The sequence below is a fragment of the Miniopterus natalensis genome, chromosome 5 (genome assembly GCF_054644295.1).
Source record: "Miniopterus natalensis isolate mMinNat1 chromosome 5, mMinNat1.hap1, whole genome shotgun sequence".
NCBI lineage: Eukaryota > Metazoa > Chordata > Mammalia > Chiroptera > Miniopteridae > Miniopterus > Miniopterus natalensis.
Window position 1 is genome coordinate 42,264,426 of NC_142085.1, and position 20,564 is coordinate 42,284,989.

Below are 20,564 nucleotides of genomic sequence, written 5' to 3' on the forward strand. Positions count from 1 at the left end.
CCTCTTCTTTTGTATCCACATAGGGCAATGGACAGAACACTGGCCTGATATAGTCAAGTATACTGATTACTGTTCTTGCTTCAAATAGCAATTATCCCCTTTCCTCCTTAGAAATCAATTACCAACCACAATTTTTAAACTGCGGACTCCTTTCTTACCCAGGTAAGTTTCCTTCACTGTCTTAATGAGCAAATATCCCTTTATAGGTGTTCTAAATAGATCCAATAAATACAAATTACACACTTGTTTTCTCACCTCAATAACTGTTGTTTGCTTATTTAACTACACTCTTATTTCATTTTTCAGAACCCACGCACAATATATGAAATGTTTGGGGTACCAACAGGCATTATGTATTTATAAAGAAGTCTATTTCTGGCACAAAGGAAGCAGAGTCATAATAATTAGAGATTTAATATTTCCTACCTCTGAGAAAAGACTCCCTCTACTCTTTAATAAAACACATTAAGACTTTTGGACAGCTAATACTTAAAAAACATATTCAGGAGCACATTCTGTATAGTAGTAAAGAGCCCAGGTTGATTTTCACTTATATAAATTCCAATTATTTAGAATTACGATTATTTTCACATTATGGTTAATAACAAGAGCTCAATAGACATTTCTTGAGATTCTTGGCATTTCTCTGTGCCTATAACTTTTCAAGTCTTCTTTAAAAGGTAAAGACAAGTTACTGATTTAACAGGTTTGAACACGTTATTCACCAGTTACTCTTCCAACCATTAAAATTTACGCAACTTTTACTTACATTTGATTCTTTGCTGCTTGCCTCTGAGCTTTTCTTTCCTTCCTTTTCTGATCTGGTGGCTTAGCAAAAACAATTTCAATATTTTCTCCCTCCAAGTCCTTGCCATTCATTTCTTCCATAGCCTTAAAAAATTAGGTATTCATCAATATAAGAGGCCTTCAATACAATTACGATTCATTTAAAGTTAAAAAAAAAATCATTCATCATTAATGTTGGAACGATTAAATAAAATAGGTTAGATTTATTTAAAGATCCAGTTCTTCAATTGATTATCTGTTTGACTTAGTTGAATGAATTATACAATTTGCTAAGGCCAATAAAGGTTAGTACGAGTAGATTACCTGACTTGAGTTTCCTTCAATTTTTTAAAAAACATTCTGATTGTAGGATGACAAAATAATTAGTCTCCTTTAGATGCCTATAATGGTTCCCCCAGTTATTTACCTTGACAGCACCATCTCGCTCATCAAAATGAATAAAAGCATAATCTTTTAGTTTCTTCACTCGTTCCAGTTTCCCAAACTGACTAAATGCCTTTTCTAGAATCTCTTCTGTTACAGTATTGGCAAGGTTGCGTACAAACAGCACTTTTACCTGAAATTTAAGAAAAGAGGGGAAAAAAACTCCCTGTATATTTCCAAAGAGTTCAATTTTCAAAATGCCACCACCCAACCCTGCAGTTAACTTCAGTCACAACCCTTTAGAAAAATATCAGAAATATAAAAAATAGACTAAGTTTTCAACTCATTTGGGAATATACCAAGGAGCGTGACTGTTGGATCTGATGAGCAAAAAACCTGAACAGACATCTCACCAAAGAATATACACAGATGACAAATAAGCATATGACAAGATGCTCAACATCATGTCATTAGGGAATTACGAATTAAAACAACAGTGAGCTACCACTATACACCTATTAGAATGGCCAAAATCTGAAACATTAACACCACCAAATGCTGCTGAGGATATGAAGCAATAGGAACATTGCTGGTGGGAATGCAAGATGGTACAGCCAATTTGGAGAGCAGCTACTTACAAAACTAAGCATCCTTTTACCATTGATCCCGCGATCCAGCAATTACACTCCTTATTTACGCAAATGAGTTGAAAATACATCCACACAAAAACGTTCATGTAGATGTGTACAGCAGCTTTATTCCTAATTGCCAATATCTGGAAACAAGAAATCCTTTTGTAGGTGAATGAGTAAACTGTGATACATTCAGACAATGGAATATTATTCAGTGTTAAAGGAAATGAGCTATTAAGCCATGAAGACATGGAACTACATACTATGATTTCAACATTTGGGAAAAGGCAAAACTATGGACAGTAAAAATATCAATAACTGCCAGGGGAAGGATGAATAGGCAGATCAAGGAGATTCCTAAGGCAGTGAAACTATTCTGTATAATACTATAATAGTAAATACATGTCATACATTTGTCAAACCCATATAATTTACACCACCAAGGGTGAATTCTAATGTAAACTATGGACTACGAGTTATAATGTGTCAGTGTAGGGTCACTGATTGTTAACAAATGTGTCTGATGTGGATGCTGATAGCCGGGAAGGCTGTGCATACATGTGTGAGCAGGGGATATAAGGTAACTCTGTAATTTCTTTTCAAAATGTCGAGTTATATTAGTAATTATTTTGCAACCAAAATGGAGGTGGTCATTTCCTAACAATGTTTTTTAATTAATATCATGCCTTCTGAGATGGCTGTTGATCATTTAACACTTAACACAGGTGGTCAAAACCAATTAAGATCTACTTTTAAAAGCTAAAGGGGAGAGTGTTCAAAATATTAAGATAAATTCTTTCAGTCTGAGAGCTCCTCAAAGAACAATTATAAAATGTGATCTTTTTGGCTAAGTAACATTATCACTCGCTCCTAAAATACTCCAAGTGGCACCCAAATTTCTTTATCTAAAGTGCTAATCCATTGAGAGCTTAATCAGCCAGAGGAAAAAAGAATCCTAAGTAAATTATCCTCAAGACCACTTATCCCTTCATAATATTCACAGTTCTGGCATTTCACTCATCTCTTGATTTTAGAAAGACTCTTAAAAGACAAAGGGTACAATAACAATTGCAAACTGCATTAATGAGTAAAGGGTTAACTCAAGAGATGTTTGTTCTCATAAGATCTCAACTGACTGCTGAAGCAGGATACCTAATAATAGCTAAACCTTGTAATTGTAGCAGCTCTGCTAAGGCCAATGCAGCTAACTATTTTTAGGAGTAGGACTTTTAAACAAAAACCATGTAAGCTAATGGCGCCATTCTCAAAATCTCAAAGAAACTGCTCTTAGAATCCACACAAAAATGGAAGTAAACAGTCTCCGCAGCATGTAGGCTAACTACTGCATCATGACAGCTACATGATTATGGCCAAGTGCTCCGTGACTAAATTTCTATATTCACTTTCCATGCATACAACACTATTTCTGGTGTGTGGCCTTAATAAAGAACACTTCTCACTTTAAAAAATTCGGTTTAATATAGTACACAATCGTTTTATAAGTTCTTTTCCCCCTCTCTAAAGCCTGACCCCTGCCACCAACCCCTCAAAAAATTTTTTTTAACTTGACTGTCATTACCTTTGCCATAACCTCGGGATCCGGATCTTCTATAGGATCAGCCCATTCAACAGTTCCAACATTTCCCCAAACCTTGACTTTACCACTCATTAACCTACGCCTCGCCTGAGCAGCTGTTTTGTGATCTTCATATTCAAGAAAGCAAAAGCCTCTGTTTTTTTTCTTGTCGTCTGGTTGGTGGTATAAAATGACGTCTGTAAGACCCTCTGAAAGTAAGTAACCATTCCAGAGAAATTAGATAAAATAACAAACAAGAACAAGTAGTTCAAATGATTCGTTTTTCCAATAATGAATATCAAAATAAAAAATAATCACTTATCTTTACAGGGGACTCTCCAGATAATCTGCCTTTCCAGAAGAACACTTTCAAAGTGTTCCCAACACAGAAAAATAATTATTTTTAATTAGATCTAAGGACAATTCTGCTTCCATTAATGAAAGAGGCATAAACTCTTTACATAGTTGCTTTAGGAAAATGGCAGTGTAGGTCAGATATGGTTTACACATTTTTCTTATTATGCAAGTAAGCACTAAAAATTTTCTGAAATTACTCTTTTCTAGCCTCAGGTATTGATTATCTTTATTTAAAATGAAATAGAATATATCACTGCATAAGAACTTCAAAAGTTCCTGGAGACTAATAATAGGCTAATAATTTGTTAAACACTCTAGGCAGACAAAAATGTTTTAAGGAAAGCCTGTCATTTGGAAATGGTTATAAAAAAAAGCTTTACCAGCACAAAGAAATTACACCATATTGATAATGTATAATCTCTACTTATAGCAAAAGTACTCATTATTCCTATGTCAAAAAATCAAATCATTACACATCTAACAAGCCTAAGAATGTCAACCACCACCTAGAAATGCATACAAATACACAAAGAAATACAATCTTCCAAACGGTATGCACAACTATGATTCTGCAGACTGAGTTCAAATCCCAATTGCATTCTTTACCAAACTACATAACATTCAGGAAGTTATTTCCCCAAACCCTTTGTGCCTGTTTTCCATACCTGAAAAATAGTTACCAATCTCCTATGGTTGTAGTGAGAATACAATGAGTCAATAAATGTAGTGTTTTAACACAATTGCTTGTCAGAAGTATGCAATTACTACCTTCAGTATTAAAAGTTGCACCTCCTTCCAAATAAATCCAACTTACCTGTTACTTTGCTAAATTCTTCAAGAATCTGTTCCTTGGTTTTACTCTTAGGAATAGAGCCCACAAAAAGCCTATTGTTGGCAACCGAGATGCAGACACCGATGTGTTTTCCGGAACGAATTTCATGATTATTATACTGAAAGGGGAAAAAGTACACCATGTTTTTAAAATACTCATATCCTATAAGTGCTTATTATAGAAAGATATGTGTATCCCATACACAAACACCAAATCTTTTAAACAAATTAAAATGTCAACATGTTTCTCAAGAATTTATCCTTTAAAAAAGTTGCCATAAAGGCACTGCACAAGGAAATTATAATCTGAGACAGACATCAAGATTGTACTGACAAAGCACAATAAACAAGTTTTGAATTAAATGAATGCAAAAAATTGTGAAGACCTTGAAGTCTAGGAAACTTGATAAGCTAGGAGTCAGGTGTGTAGCAACTGAAATACAAAATGGTTGATTCCAGAATACTCTAATTTCTACTTAAATCCATCCTGCCAACCAGTTGTCCTCATGGCAAGGGAAACTGATTCAAATACCAACAAGCTTTCTGCCTTTCTATAAACCAACACCTAAATTATTTTTCCATTTCCCCTTAACATCTTACACAAAGTTGCAATAATGATTTTTTTACTTCAAATACTTAAGTCTAAAAGGGAGAATCTTGTTAGTCTGAATCCAACTCTACTCTCCCGCCCCCCATTCAAATTTTATTAAGTCTGCAATAAAGTTGGAGAAAAACAAGTAGACAGATTATAGTAAAAGTATAGTAGTAACTATAGAACTACAGTAAAAACTAAACTTTATCTTCAAGTAACCATATCCCATAAAAGGGTGAAATATTGTAGAGGCAAAACCCAACCTGTCAAAGTGACAAACATACTAATCAGTATTATTTACAAACCAGAGTTCAAAAGTATTAGTTTTCTCGAAAAAGTGGGTTATATATATTACACAGTTTAAATCACATCGAAATTTCAACATAGTAATAATGGTGTCAGCAGCAACGATTATTAATCCCCACACACCTGGCCTCAAAATCTACCTCAAAGGTACATACAAGTGAAGCTATACAAGCTAAAGAATCAACATGAATTCCCATATAACTTATTAGACCAGACTGGTGGCAAAAGTTGGCAAAAGTAAAACCACCCTTCTCTCACTATCATTCCCGTTCTTGCATAACAGGTATATAAGAAAGCACACATTAAAAGTCAGAAACTCTCTCCCCCCCTGTCCGTTTCTCCATCTCCAGATATTCAAAATTTAACATAAAGCTCAAACACCCTTCCTCCAGTTCAGAACAGTTGTACTTCCTAACCTACCTAGTCAAGTTCACTCTACCCAAGTCTCTGGTCATTATGACCCCAGGATTCTCTGTTCTCTACACTTATTCCAGAGACATTTTTTCTTCAAACGATCACCAATTTTTGCCTATTGAAAAAAAAAAATCTCTCAAAGGCTTCCCATCACCAAAAAGATAAAGTTCGAATACTTGTACATTATACAAATCCATCCTAAAATCCCTTTATCTCCACAATACTATAATCTTAGCTATTTACATCATTTCTCAAAACAGTTTTCATAATGCTAAGCCTCTGAATAAAATGCTTTCCCTGAAAGTTCCACTATCCAAACTCCTCTGCATACTTGTGGATTTGAGTTCAACCATCAGAATATTAGACAATCCCTAAATCCTATAAAGGTCAACAAAAACACCCTTCTATGTTAACACAGACCAAGAGTTCTCAACAGGAGTGATTTTGCCTCCCAGGGGACATTTGACAATGCCTAGAGACTTTTTTGGTTGTCAACTAGGAGTGGGAGGCTGCCTGCTGCTATTTAGTGGATAGGTAGAGGTCAAAAATGTTACTAAACATACTACAATTCACAGGATAGCCCAGCATACAAAAGAATTATCTGCTCTATGAGGCTGAAAAATAATGCTACAGGCTTTTCTTAGTATTTATACTCTATTTAAACCAAAAACCTCTTAAAAGTAGAAATATATGGGTTACCTGCAAATAGTAGAATTATGGCTGAATCCACCACTGCATTACATTACAGACAAATAGACTACAATATCCTATTTCACAAATAAGTTAACCTAACACAGTATGTTGTTTTAAGCTCTGTATATTTCCTAAATTTCTATAATCTAGCGTCTAATAGATTAGTGACAAATCAATGGCTTTCAATTTGGTCACTTAGTCTTGAACTCCAGGAGTTCACAAAAACAATTAAAATAATAAAAAAAGAATGAAAGGAAATACAAAGCTGCTTAAAGGGAAACACAGGAGTTATTCTGAAGATGATAGGATTTGGTATACCTTTCCCTTTATTTTTATTCCCCAAATGTTCTAAGAGCAGGAACTGTTTACTATAAGAAAATACTTCTGTGTTTTTTAAAAAGCTTACAAAAAATTTTAAATTACTGGTTATATCACTTGCATCAACATTAACAATGCTGTAACAAGTGTTTCCATTATTTATCGAGAGAAGAAAAAGTTCTTCCCTTCTAATCCATTAGTACTAGCCCTGCTATGATTAATCAAGGCAGGGCAGGTAGAAAATATATTTAGGATGGCTGTGGTCTCTGAGCTATATAAATGACATGAAGATTTAGCAGGATTTAGAAAGTCAACTATAACTCTTCATATTATTATACTTAAAAAAAAAAAAAAAATTTGAGCCTTGCCGGACGTGGCTCAGCGGTTGAGCGTCGACCTAGGATCCAGGTGGTGGGGGTTCGATTCCCAGTCAGAGCGCATGCCCGGGTTTCGGGCTTGATCCCCAGTTGGGGACGTGCAGGAGGCAGCCGATCAATGACTCACTCATCATTGATGTTTCTATCTCTCTCTCTCTCCCCCTCTCCTTTCCTCTCTCTGAAATCAATAAAGACATATTTTTTAAAAACACAAAAAAACTTGAAACAATTATAGCTAATCCATAGAAAATAAACTGGCTCACCAATGAAAGTCAGTCATTAAGGAGCAAAGAAGACCTCTTGAGCCTATTATTCAAATAAAGCAAAAGTACCTAGAAATAAACCTTTCTTTAAACAATGCCCCATTTCCCATATGCACATTAAGCATGCACTTTCACATATATATGAATTGCTTAACTTTTCTCAATTTTCAGTTTTTAAGACCAATTGGACATCTTAAATTCAAAAATAAACTTCATCCCAGCTGGATAACAGTGAGTTAGATGCTAGAAGGGCATTATGAATACTGTTTGAACCTTAAGAGATATTCTAATTTGCTGATAAAGCCTCTCAAGTATCAGTAGAGATCAAGACACCATGATGGTTTCAAAATTTTGAAAAAGTGAGGTCTTTCCAAACTCTAGGAAGGTGGGCACTGATGTTAAGGTTAGAAATCTAGCTTTCAGATCCAGTACACCACAGTGAGGTGACAAAATAAAATAAAGATGAATTTTGAACATTAATGCAGTTTCAGTATTTCAACCAAAACAGGAGTTGTACAGTCTGGAACATTTCTGTCATCTAGGTTCAAAATAACAAGTCATTTTTTCCTTCCCTCATAGCCAGTCACCAAATCCTGAGAAATTTAGCAATCTCTTATTTGGAATCTGATCCAGAAGTGGTTGCTCAGTCCTAACTCTTCTTATAGCAGCAAAACCATCACCTGCCAAGCTTGTCCACTTTATTTTTAAACATTTAATTACAAAGACTTCTTTACATACTGAACCAAAATTGACATCCCTAAATATTCTACAATAACTCTATTTCCTCCCCCAAATGACAGCACTTCATTTATCTGCACACAATGCTCATGACTCAATTGTTCTCTACATGCTAGGCTTATCATTCCTTCCCTTATATCAGCAAACCAAAGTGCTTCCTGGAGTGTCACCAAATAGTGACATCCATAACATAATATTGTGCATGCAGACTGAGACTGAAGAGTTTAGAGTAAGCTGGAGACTATTACTATCTTCCATTTCTAGACACCATGCATCTATAACACTGCTTTAACTAGAGTCCCCACCTATTTCTTTCACTGTCCTGCTCAAACCTCTAGACACCATGCCTCTAAAGTAGTCCAAGATTACTTTAGCTTATTTGGCAACTGCACCACACTGCTGACTCACACTACAGCTTACATGTGATGTTAGTTCTGCATAAGACTTATCTTTTGTCCTCACTCAATTCCATCTTGCTGGTGTAAACTTTATGTCCATCAAAATCTTTTCAGGTCCTGATATTGTCATCTAGGGCATTTATCACTTCATGCAGATTCAAATTACCAAACATTTCAAGGGCAGTCCAACTACACCCTCATTTACATCACTGGTAATAACTGAATTAGAACTTACAACACCCACTGCCTATCATTTCTCCCTTTGAAATCTTTAATCTCTCTCCTTTCTATTGCTGTCTCTCTCCTGGTCTTTATTCTCTTTATCCAAACACACTTCATTATTCTGCCATTGATACCATGCTACCCACATCAAGGCTCAACATTTTAATGGCACCACACAACTCAGCCCAGCAGCCATGACTAATGCTCTCTGGCACTGACTTTATACAAGTTTTATCTCCTACTTCTTTCCACAAAACACAATGCTTTAACTAGAGTCCCCACCTATTTCTTTCACTGTCCTGCTCAAACCTCTTTATCAGAGCCTTCTCGAACCCCAACCCAAAGCAATCTATCCCTCCTTCATCCCTCCGTTACCCTTGAACCATCTGCTTCTACTTTAATTGTAATTAGCCTCACATGCCCTGTAAACTCTCAAGAGCTGAATCAAGCTACCTTGTATCACATAGTAAAAATTTTCAAGTTAAACCCACTAAATATTTGCTAAATTGCTACTAAAATATTTTGTGGACCCATATTGTCAGCTGTATTCATCAAAATTGCTGTACACGTTACACTGGTGTACAACCACCCTGGTAAATAAAACCATCAGTAGCTATAAAACCATGATTTTTAATATGCAAATAGAGATCAACTATTTCAGTGTTTGTAACACAGGCACTGTTAACATATTCAGCAAGATACTTCCATTACACAGGAGTGGGCAAAGGTAGGTTAAATTACCAGCCATCATTACCTAACAGATACATCATAAGTATACAAAATAACAATAATACAAATAAATACAAATAAATAAATAATACAAAAATAAACTGTCTTGCATACAACTATAAATCTACTTTTTGCCTATCCCTTTATAGGACTACAATGGGCATTGCAACACCATTGGCCCTAGGCTCCAATTCCAGCAGCAAACCACACAAATATACATTTGCCTGCCCTTCCTCCTGGTCTTTGTGACAATGCCACACACTACATACGCTTCCAAATATTCCCCAGGGGGTAAAGGGGAAAGCTTCACCACGCCCCCACCATTAATCTATGATAATCCCTTTGACTGAAGGTAGCACAGAATAAATCACTGCAAATGGAAACTAGAAAACCTTACAATAGCAAAATGGCCCACAGCTAATATGGGAATGTTATAAATTCTTGTGTCATAAATAATGGATTAGATGGCACTGGCCTGCCAGTCAAGTTATTTATCCAGCACCTACTGTATAGTGGCACTATTCTAAATGTCAGGGAATACAGCCTTGGCCAGTGTAGCTCAGTTGGTTAAGCATCGTCTCATGCACTGAAGGGTCCCGGTGAGAGAACGTGCCCAGGTTACAGGCTCAATCCCGTGAGGGTGCATGCGGGAGGCAGCCGATCAATGTTTCTCTCTCCCTTCCTCTCTCTGTAAAATCAATATAAACGTATTTAAAAAAATAAAGAAATGTCAGGGAATACAGGGCGGAAAAAGAGCTTATATTCTGATGATGAGAGATAAGCAAATAATTTATAAAGTCAAGATATAATTTTAAGTACATCTAAGCATTCAATTTTATCATGTTCAGAATACCATCATGGGGCAGCTGAGTGCGGGGTGCTCAAAATCAGAAAAGGCCTTCTAAGACGATTTAGGCAGCAGTCGTGATAACTGGTTGAAGTGTTAGAAAGCAGGGCAGCAGAAAGTAACCTTGAAATGGAAAGTCAGAGCTTATGTGGAGGACAAAAAAGGCAAAGTATGGATGGAAGGGTAATAAAGAGTAAAAGACATGGTTCAGTGGTTGAGCATCAACCTGTGATCCAGGAGATTCCAGTTCAATTCCAGGTCAGGGCACATGCCCAGGTTTCAGGTTTGATCCCCAGTACGGGGCGTGCAGGAGGCAGCCCATTAATGGCTCTCTCATCATTGATGTTTCTATCTTTCTCTCTCCCTATCCCTTCCTCTCTCTGAAATCAATAGAGACATATTTTTTAAATAAAGAGTAGGAGGAGAAAGGTTAAGAAGAAATCTGAAAAGACAGGGCCTCGCTTGGAAGCCATTATTTGAGTTTTCAGCATGGGAATGTTTGTGATCTAATCTACGTTACTGAATGGTTAAGACTGTAAACAAGCAATAAAGAACATCAAAACTAACTAGCAGGATTCTCCAAACGGTACCTTAGACTAGGGTGGTAGCAGTGAAGATGGGAAAAAGTGGTTAGATGCCAAAAAGATTTTGGCAATAGAGACAGGGCTTTCTGAACTCCTTATAACACTACCTGATCCACTACAAAATTTAGGGAATCAGGCTACCAGGTGACATAACTTGTACTGCTGGCTTAATTTTTTATGTCTAGTTAATAGGCACTCCTAAGCAAACCTGGTATCAAACTACTAAAGCAGTATGACCTCAGCTGGCCACCCAGCCTATTTACTCTTCTGCAGAATGAAAATAATTCCACATACCTTGAAGAATGAGTTGAGGTGGTAAAGGTAAAAATGAAACACCTAGCACAGCTCCTAGGCCTTAACAAGCACTCAGGTGGTAGCTATTATTCCCCTTTCCACAAATTTAGATCTTCCTTCCCTAGCTAAATTATCATTTAGGGATGAATTTTTTTATTCCCCAAAATCCAAGATGTTGGCTGAAAATGAGGTCATTTAATAAGTTTCCAGTTGCTTTTAACTCCATGCCTCTTCAGCTATTAACATCAATTAACCCATTTTTACAAGTAATTCAGACACAAATTTAAAATTTACAATAGCTTTTAATCTATGGAGAAAAATCACTGCTGAAATCATATAAAAAAATAAGGCTGAATACATCCCTATCAATCTAAGGTAAACTATATCAACCTAAGGTATTCCTCAAGTACAGGAAAATCAAAAGAGATAGTGCTTCAATCTTGCCTAATCTATAAAGAATACAAATGAGGGATTTTCTCAATCTGATTATCTACAATGAGAATGACAGTTTAATCATCATATATAAAAATTCACCATGGACAGAGTTGTAATTCAAGTAGACTGTCATGAAATGACATAATTAGGAACAATTTTCAAAATATGCTCCCCTTAAGGCATATATTTAGGAGAGGAATACTCATTTCCACAAATAAATACAAAGTAGCAACACACATCCAAATCAACCTTGTTTTGTATTTTTCTAGAATGTTTAATTTCCTCAAGTCTAGTAGTCCCTTATTTTACTCTTGAATTAAGGCAAATTTCCCAATTATACTATCACCATAACCCTAGTCATAGTAAAGCATCCTTTTTTTTTTTTTTTTTTTTTTTTTTTAAATATATCTTTATTGACTTCAGAGAGAGGAAGGGAAAGGGAGAGAGAGAGACAGAAACATCAATGATGAGAGAGTCACTGATCGGCTGCAACCCATAACCCGGGCATGTGCCCTGACCGGGAATCGAACCCCGATCTCCTGGATCCTAGGTCGACGCTCAACTGCGGAGCCACGCACGGCTGGGCAGCATCCTTTTTTTAAAAAGCAGTATGTTCAATTCATTCCAGTAGATATGTACCACCATTAAGAATATATTTTAAAAGCACCAAAATAAAATGCAAAACTTCCTATTCATCAGGCAGTAATAAAAAGTAAGTATGCCTCCAGACAAGGACTCAAATCATAAACCCAGAAAAAAAATGTGAAAAGGTTTAGGACAAGAGTTAGTTCCTAGACCAATCAAAATGGCTCTTTGGTTATCTAGGGAAAGTTTCTGTATTACAGTTTAAAAACTTAACTATATTAATAATTAGACTACACACTAAGCCTACAGCAATGTAATTTTGGACTATATTACCTGTTAAATCAAGGCAACTGTCCAAACCAAAACATATTTCATAGTGGGTATTAACTGGCAATCAAAATTATGTTATAACTGGATTACATACCTTCCTCTAATGGACATAAGATTTCTGGCCATTGTCTAAAAGCAAGTTCTAGCGAGGACCTACCATAATTACTGTATTGTGGTAGCAAAAATTAAGGAGCCTACAAATGCTGGTTTAATGATTCCTTTAAAAATGTTAATACATAAGTCATTACTTACAACACTAAGTAACTATACTTATTGAACAAAATTAAAACTTTAGATAGTAACTTTAATGAACTGGATCTGACATCACTGGCTAAATCTTGTACAGGTTTTTGTAGTGAGATACCACCTCAACGCCTTCTCAATCATCCTACATTTCCACATTAGAACTGCTACTTTATTACTACCTGGCAAAAATGTTCTAATTCTTTTATAGATCAAACTGAGCAATTTCTAAAGTAAAACTTTCCAGAATTCTAAAAAGTCCTTAATTATACCTGAACTGCTTAAACCAAAATTTGGACAGCTCAAAGGTTACCAGTGAGAGCCAGCTATACACCCTCTAAAATAGGAAGCATTCTTTGAAGGAAGGAAAAATCAGCCCTGATTTTAAAATACCTAAACTCTTGAATTCTTTTAAAGAAACCTATGTTCTTCCAAGTAGCATACTTTTCTAATGTTAAACCTTTACTATCTTCAATTATACGCACCAATGAAAACACGCAAACAATATAACAGGCAAAACAAAGTATATTTGTTTTCTCTCCTCTTTAAGGTTTGCCTTAAAATGGAATATATCTGATTGTGAGGGAAGGAAAACTAAAGTTTAGGAGAAAGCTGTCTGAGGATTCTAAGTTTGCTTACAATTACCCATAAAATGTAAGGCAGATAAGGCAAATTTAACAAACATCTGCCATAGTGGACCATTTACATTTCTTGGTTTAAAATTAACTCTCAGACCTGGCCAGTATAGCTCAGTTGGTTAAGTGTCATCCCACGCAACAAGAGGTTGCTGGTTCAATTCCCAGTCAGGGCACATGCCCAGGCTGGGGGCTCAATCACCATTTGAGGCAGCCAATCGATGTTTCTCTCATAGATGTTTCTCTCTCTCTAAAGATCAATGAAAACTTTTTAAAAAAAATTAACCCTCAGCATCTTCAACTATAAAATGTAGAAACTTTAGTCACAGAACTTAATATAACTAGTTTGAAGGAGAGTTATGTAAGCCATAATTTGAAACATTAAAATTTTTTTAAAGTTGGGAAAAATCACTAGGTCCTCACCTAATACCCCTTATATTTTTAAGTCAAGTATTGCCACTCACCACAAAATCATTTATTTCATTAACTAGAAATTTATCATCACGTCTGTGATGTATTTTTTTAGTATATCTTTATTGATTTCAGAGAAAGGAAGAGAGAAGGGGAGAGAGTTGAAATATCAGTGATGACAGAGTCATTGATTGGCCGCCTCCTGCACACCCCCAACTGGGGATCAAGCCCGCAACCCGGGCATATTCCCTGACCAGGATCCAACCATGATCTCTTGGATCCTAGGTCAACTGCTGAGCCATGCCTGGTGGGGCCTGTTAAGTATTTTCAGAAAAGGGATGGCCCAGATACAGCCAGGAACTATGAGAGCCCTTCCTACTACAGTTACTTTCTTAAACCTTTTTAACATTCCTATAAATTATAAAAAATAATCACTAAGCCAGATGTTTCAAAGGACCAGGAATTCTACCATACTACCTTATAGATCCTGACTCTGATCAACTAACTATACACAGGAAGAATACTGCTACAACGTGTACATACAGAATGTGAAAGGCAGGCTTGGTAAGGAAAAAAAAAAATGGCTTTAAAGACAGTGAATGTGAAAGAATGAAGGGAAAAAAAACTTACCAGTTTAACAGCCTCCTGAGCTGCTTCTTTTGCACAAAAAGTGACAAACGCATAACCTCTATTGAGACCTGTGAGTGGATCCATCATTAGACGAAGATCCCATATAGGTCCAGCTTTCTCAAATAATGGAACAAGTTCATCCTCAAATAGATCTCTTGGGATCTTCCCCACAAATATCTGTAAATTAAATATGAAGTAAAAACCATGGAGAGTTTCTTTAGGAAACCGGACACCTGTGCATTTACCACAAAAGGTACAAGTTTTTAGTTTCTTTACCTCAGTGCCAACAGAAGGCTGCTGACCTGAATAAACGGAATCTGGAGGTGGTCCCCCATACTTCCTCTGTCCAGTGGTCACATCAAGTGTGTAGCCTGTTCTTTCCAAGAGTGCCTTGAAGAATTCAAATATTATTAATACATTTAATTCACAAGACACACATTCACGCATTTAGCAGTTAAAAATTGAAATCAATCTTATTCACATTTTTCCATTTATTTTGGCAACATTCCTACAAAAAGGTTTCTGGTGTCTTCTTTAGAATTTCCCCTTTAATGTACACTTGTAAAAGCCCTAATTCATAATGAAAAATCTCAGGATCCTGTTCGAATTATTTGCTGGTCTCTAATTATTGAGTATGCTTAGCGAACAACAGAGAACATTAACCCATCCATCAACAACTTTCAAGGTAAGATGTATCTATTCTAATACCTCCTAAAAAAAGTGACTATACCGCCCTAGCTAGGTAGCTCAACTGGTTAGAGCATCGTCCCGACATGCCAAGGTTGCAGGTTGACTCTTCAGTCAGGGCACATATAAGCAGCTATCAATGAAAACATCAATGAGTAGAATAAAATCTTTAAAAAAAAAAAAAGGCTGAGTTTAATTCTCTCCTGAAGGAGGAGCTGGATAAGTCACCCCTCCCAAGTCTGGATTTCTTACCCAATAAATTCCCTATACTCCACACTCCTGGTACAAATTGTCACTGTGGGCATTTCGCCAACCTTTATAGAAATTACACTCCTCAAACTAAGTCCAGAAACTCAGAAGCTATAGGAAAAACAACCTCTTATTCATTTAACATTCAATGCTTCACAGAATACTATGGGTCATTCAGAAAAAAGTAAGAGCCAAATGACTTTGAAAACTTTATGAAATTGCAACGTGACATAATTTCTACATTTTATCTCCCTGAATGTGAACTGTTAAAATTTACACAACTCATATTTACTTAGAGCATTAGGAGTTTCTCTTCATCCCTTATTATAGGCAAATGTACTAGAAAGAAGTAGTCCACCGTTAGCCTAAGGAAAAAACCAAGAATTATTCCCCTTCTCCACCATCTCAAATCACAAAGCACAAAACCAGTTTTCTAAACAATAAAACCAATCTAATAATTAGCTAACAAATTGTGAAATAAAAACACACCAGGCACATAACTTAGCAAAATTCTGTTAAATGATTTAGGGTCACACCTCTGTCTCTGAAAATGACCAGAAACACTGTAAACATTTTCTACTCTAAGAACAGTAGTATTTATGAAAACATACTGTAAATGACAAAAACGTCTCTATTCCTAAACTCCTAATGAAAAGGTTCACAAAGTGTTAAATATTTTATGCAGTATTTTTCTATTATACCCAGATATTTGCTTAAAGGTGCAACATTGGGTTAGTAACAAAAATAAACTCAAACCTATTACTATCACATATACTAAACCATTAAATGGCTCCTCTTCCTTTTTTCCCCATATGTAATCCCTGTGCTCCTTATACCTTAATTTTTATATAACCCAAGTAATACCTTTCATCAATTCCTAAAAACAAAAATGAAAAACATATTGTTAAACCGCCTATAAAAATGCCTCTGCCTTCTTGTCATGTTACACTAACACTCTAAGCCACTCCTTTCCTAAGACAGAACTAAAAGTCACACAAATTACACTTTAAACTTTTCATAAAATTTATGAAATTAGTAATTTGAATTCCCAACCTAGATTTAATTATAATTGGTAAAATTTCCATGGAAAATTAGATTTATAGTTCAAACAAAATTCACTGACAGTTACATCTGTGAAAACCTCAAATTTATGGATGACATTAACCACTAACTCCATATTCCAAGCTTCACTCTTCCCATACCATTAAAACACCACCTAACACCTATACTGTTTTAATAACTGATTTTCTTAAACCATAACTCCTGGCTCAACTGGCACACTGTATTAAGAACACCAGGTTAAAACTAGTATGATCACCACTTTTCTACACAAAGTTCAAAACACAGTCAACTTTGAGGTCATTTACTGTTTTACCGTCCTGTAAAAAAACAAAAAACTCCCACTCCTATCCTCAGTTTCCTCATTTACCATTTCCACACTGCTTTTAGAAATGAACAAATTAGCCTTAATAACTCATAATAACGGAGGGGAAAGAAGGCAGTATTAAATTTCTAAATCCATTACATTTGAGGGCTTGAGAATCCTAAGAAAAGCAATCAACTGCTAAATGTACACTCTCCACCAGCATGGGGTGAACTGATCCCCTCCCATTTTGGTTCCACTGTCAGTAACCTAGTCTTGCAGATTTCCAAAAAACACCTCAAATATGGTGGATGTACTTCTTTGAATCTTTTCCTTAGAACACCAATCTCATAGGTTTAACATCAATATAGCTGGGTTAACAGAAAAAGTTAAGAACTGCTAATTGTTTTAGAAACAAAGGCAGGAGACTTTTCAAAAACTCGTAATTAGAAAAAAATTGCAAATTATCTCATGGTCATTAATTCTCAACAACTTAAAAAAACAAAGCAAACAAAAAAACACACTCATTTCACATCCAAGGAATATTTACCAAAGCCATAAAATAATTAAAAGAAATTTAAAGCTGAAGGGAGCAAACTACATTTTTAAGACATACCTTAATTTTTGCCTCATCTGGTCCTTTGCTAGAATCCGCTACTTTGGTCCCCTGTTTTTCTCTCTGCCTATAAGTCTTCATGACTCCACATAAAAAGGCACTTTTGTTCTGAAAAATAATTTTCCAATCCTATTTAATAATTAAGTCATCAGTGTCTTATTAAATCAAACTTAAACTCTATCAAAACTATACAAGATTTTCATTCTTTTTACACTGACATTAAAATAATATTACCTGAACATGAGATAGATCACTGTCTTTAAACTGCTGAAGAACTGCCAATGCGCCGTCTTCATTGAATTCTTTTAAAGCTTCGATAGCTCTTTCATCTAAATCACTATGTGCAACCAGCCCTGGAGAAGAAAAAACTTAATTAGCTGTCAACTTTTAATATTTTTGGAAAGGTTTTTTAAAGAATATATCAAGTTTACCAATACAGGTAACATGTGTGCCAACTGAGTATTCCTCCATTCCTCTTACCATCTATATAATGAAAAACACATACTTTAGCCATTCTGAACTGCACTATGAACTAAAGGAACCCTCTCAACCACACTTACAATAAGTCAATTTCTTTTATACCTTGTTCTCTAAGTCAGATAGTTCTGAACACAACGTATTTCTACAGTAAATATATAAGCTTACAAATCCTAAAATCGACCAACAGAATACCAAGCCTGACAACTGAACCTCTATCCATTTCAAATAACCACTAGAAAAAGCAACAGCCACACCAAGACAGACAGACTACACAAGTCTATAGTTACCAAATTATTTAACAAGAATCCTACTATAAAAATACCCCCAAAAGTCACATGGCCTGCTCCCAACAGTTAGCAGCTGTTGTTACCATCATATACTTATCCATCTGGCCAGCCAGCCTTTACCTCCTAACCTTTCTTTCTTCCCTCCCTCTACTATGTACAGTGCACCTTAACCTCTAGTTCACAACTATCACAACATGGCAAAACAAAACTCCAGTTCCCACACTTATTGGAAACCACAAAAAGTTGCTATTTTAGCTCAAAGCCAGAAGTCCAATAGAAAAATTTCATAATATAATTTTGCAAGTGTTAGTTCTTACCTGCAACGTAAATTTCATCTAGTTTTTCAGCAACTTTCTGTGGTAAACCAGCATCAAGCAATGTCTGAAAATTTTCTGAATGGATAACTGCAGAAGTAGTATCCATGGGCTCTTCAGTACCATTTCCATTAACATGTTCTGTAGCCATGTTTCCAGAGATCTGTTCAAACGCAATAAGCAAAATTAAACTAGGATCTTCAAAAAGGGTAGAGGACAAAATGAGAGCCCCAATCTTTCTCTACCAATTTCTACACGAGCCAGCCTGTGCCTCCCTTTAAAGAAGCCTTAAAGTCACTATCTCCTGACAAGCCTGGTAAGTGAGGGGCACAGAAGCACGGATTCACTTGTTTTTCCTTAGCACCACCCCTGACTCACCTGCTAACACTCCCTAGGAAAAACCACATTACAAATGGAGCCCAATCAGCACGAGGACCAGCCAGCGTGCCACATGCAGCTGTGCCCATACAGAGAATGAGGTGTGTGTGGATAAAGCAAAGCTGGGCTTTTCCCTCTCAAAGGTAAAAACCCCCAAAGTGCGCGCTTTTCCCGCCTGCCGCTTATAGATCAGTAACAACAGCCAGCAAAGAACAAAGCGCTCACACAAGATACCTTCCCACCACCCAATTTCTCCACCCTTCACCCCCGCACCCCAAAGCCCGCCCCCGGCTCCACACCCAGAGTAGCAGCCTCACCGCTAAGGCCATCAGGAGCCCATTAGAAACACGTGCTCTGCGCCTTCAAATGTCCTACAACTTCCTCCAACGGAAACCCACGGAGTCCCAGGCCAAAACGACTGTCACCGGCTCCCAACATCAACCCGAAGCCGCGGTCTGAGTTGCCGGAAAGCATCAGCAGCACAACCTAACCCCTCCACACCGATGCCGCGTCCGAGCCAGGCCACAGGCCCTCCCCGCCCCCCCCTCAGCGCCGCCGTCTCCACCGTGACACATGGCTCTCTCTGCCCCGGGCGCCGGCGACCCCGGCCGCACGCTGCCCCGACGAGACGCGAGCCTTGGCGCGCGGTGCAAGCCCCCACCCCTCTCCCCGTCTGTACAGTGACTGCAGCGCCCCGGCCAGCTGTCCCACCGCCGGACCGGGGCGGACAACCCGGCGGCGTGAGGGCGTTCCGCGAACTGCCGAAGCCGACCGGACCGCGAGTACCACTCAAGCCCTCCTCCCGGCTGCGGGACGGGAACAGCTCCTCTCCGCCCACTCCCGCGCCGCGGCGACAGCCACGACAGCACCAACTCCGCCGCCGCTCGCAGTCCGCGCGGGCCACGGGGCCGCCTCCTCCCTGGAGCGCCGCAGACAAAGCCCGAACGGCGGCAGCACATGGAGTAGAGGAAGTGGCGGCGCGGCCCGCGGCCTACTCCCAAGCAGCCCCAGTCAACGTGCTCCTTTCCTCCTTGGAATCCATTTTCCAGAAAAGCCGGTTTCTCCCCACACCGCCCTCCCCCAGCTCACTCCACAATGTCACGGAGCTCCCCTCCCAGACCCGGGTCTTGGCGGTCGTTACCTCCCCGTTGGGCTGCAGCGGAGGAATCCTGTCCGAGGAGATGGGGTTGCGGGAAACGCGTGCTCGTTGCTCCCTGTGTCCAGCGCGAGTGGAGCTGTTGTAAAATGGCGGCCGAAGCTCACGCCGCTGGCAGCAAACCCGATCCAGTTCCACTCGCCTCCGAGCGCGCTCCCTGTGCGCGCGCGCCCCCGCGTGACCCCCCCCTTCCCTCCCCTCCCCTCCCCGGCGCGTCCGATTCTCTCACTCCCTCAGCCCCTGCCCTCCTCCAGCTCCTCCTTCTCTCCCAACCACCACCACCAGCAGCAGCAGCAGCAGCAGCCTCTGTCCACCTTCTCCTCTCGGCCTTTCTCCTTCCCCTCCCTGCTCCTTTCCCCCACCGCTCCCACTCCGGTCCGCGGCCGCTCAGGTACGACTGGCCGCCTTTTCCCTCCTCGCTCGC

The 20,564-nt window shown here is 38.1% G+C and overlaps 1 protein-coding gene across 5 annotated transcripts in view; it reads right to left on the reverse strand.

Moving 5' to 3' along the window:
• The window catches only part of SYNCRIP (synaptotagmin binding cytoplasmic RNA interacting protein), a 29,832-nt gene extending 9,533 nt beyond the window's left edge, over positions 1 to 20,299 (reverse strand). The window contains exons 1-10 of one of the 5 annotated variants that reach the window (XM_016207315.2): positions 20,126 to 20,210; positions 18,610 to 18,769; positions 17,760 to 17,878; positions 17,526 to 17,633; positions 14,887 to 15,000; positions 14,611 to 14,787; positions 4,550 to 4,685; positions 3,382 to 3,587; positions 1,214 to 1,363; positions 770 to 891 (exon numbers count right to left, since the gene is read on the reverse strand). In XM_016207315.2, the coding sequence (XP_016062801.1) occupies positions 770 to 891; positions 1,214 to 1,363; positions 3,382 to 3,587; positions 4,550 to 4,685; positions 14,611 to 14,787; positions 14,887 to 15,000; positions 17,526 to 17,633; positions 17,760 to 17,878; positions 18,610 to 18,757 (1,280 nt within the window). In that variant the 5' untranslated portion in view covers positions 18,758 to 18,769; positions 20,126 to 20,210. Of the gene's footprint in view, positions 1 to 769; positions 892 to 1,213; positions 1,364 to 3,381; positions 3,588 to 4,549; positions 4,686 to 14,610; positions 15,001 to 17,525; positions 17,634 to 17,759; positions 17,879 to 18,609; positions 18,770 to 20,125 lie in introns of all 5 variants that reach the window. The other 4 variants (XM_016207313.2, XM_087817489.1, XM_087817490.1 and 1 more) reach the window with 4 other exon arrangements.
• Between the last annotated feature and the right edge of the window lie 265 nt (positions 20,300 to 20,564).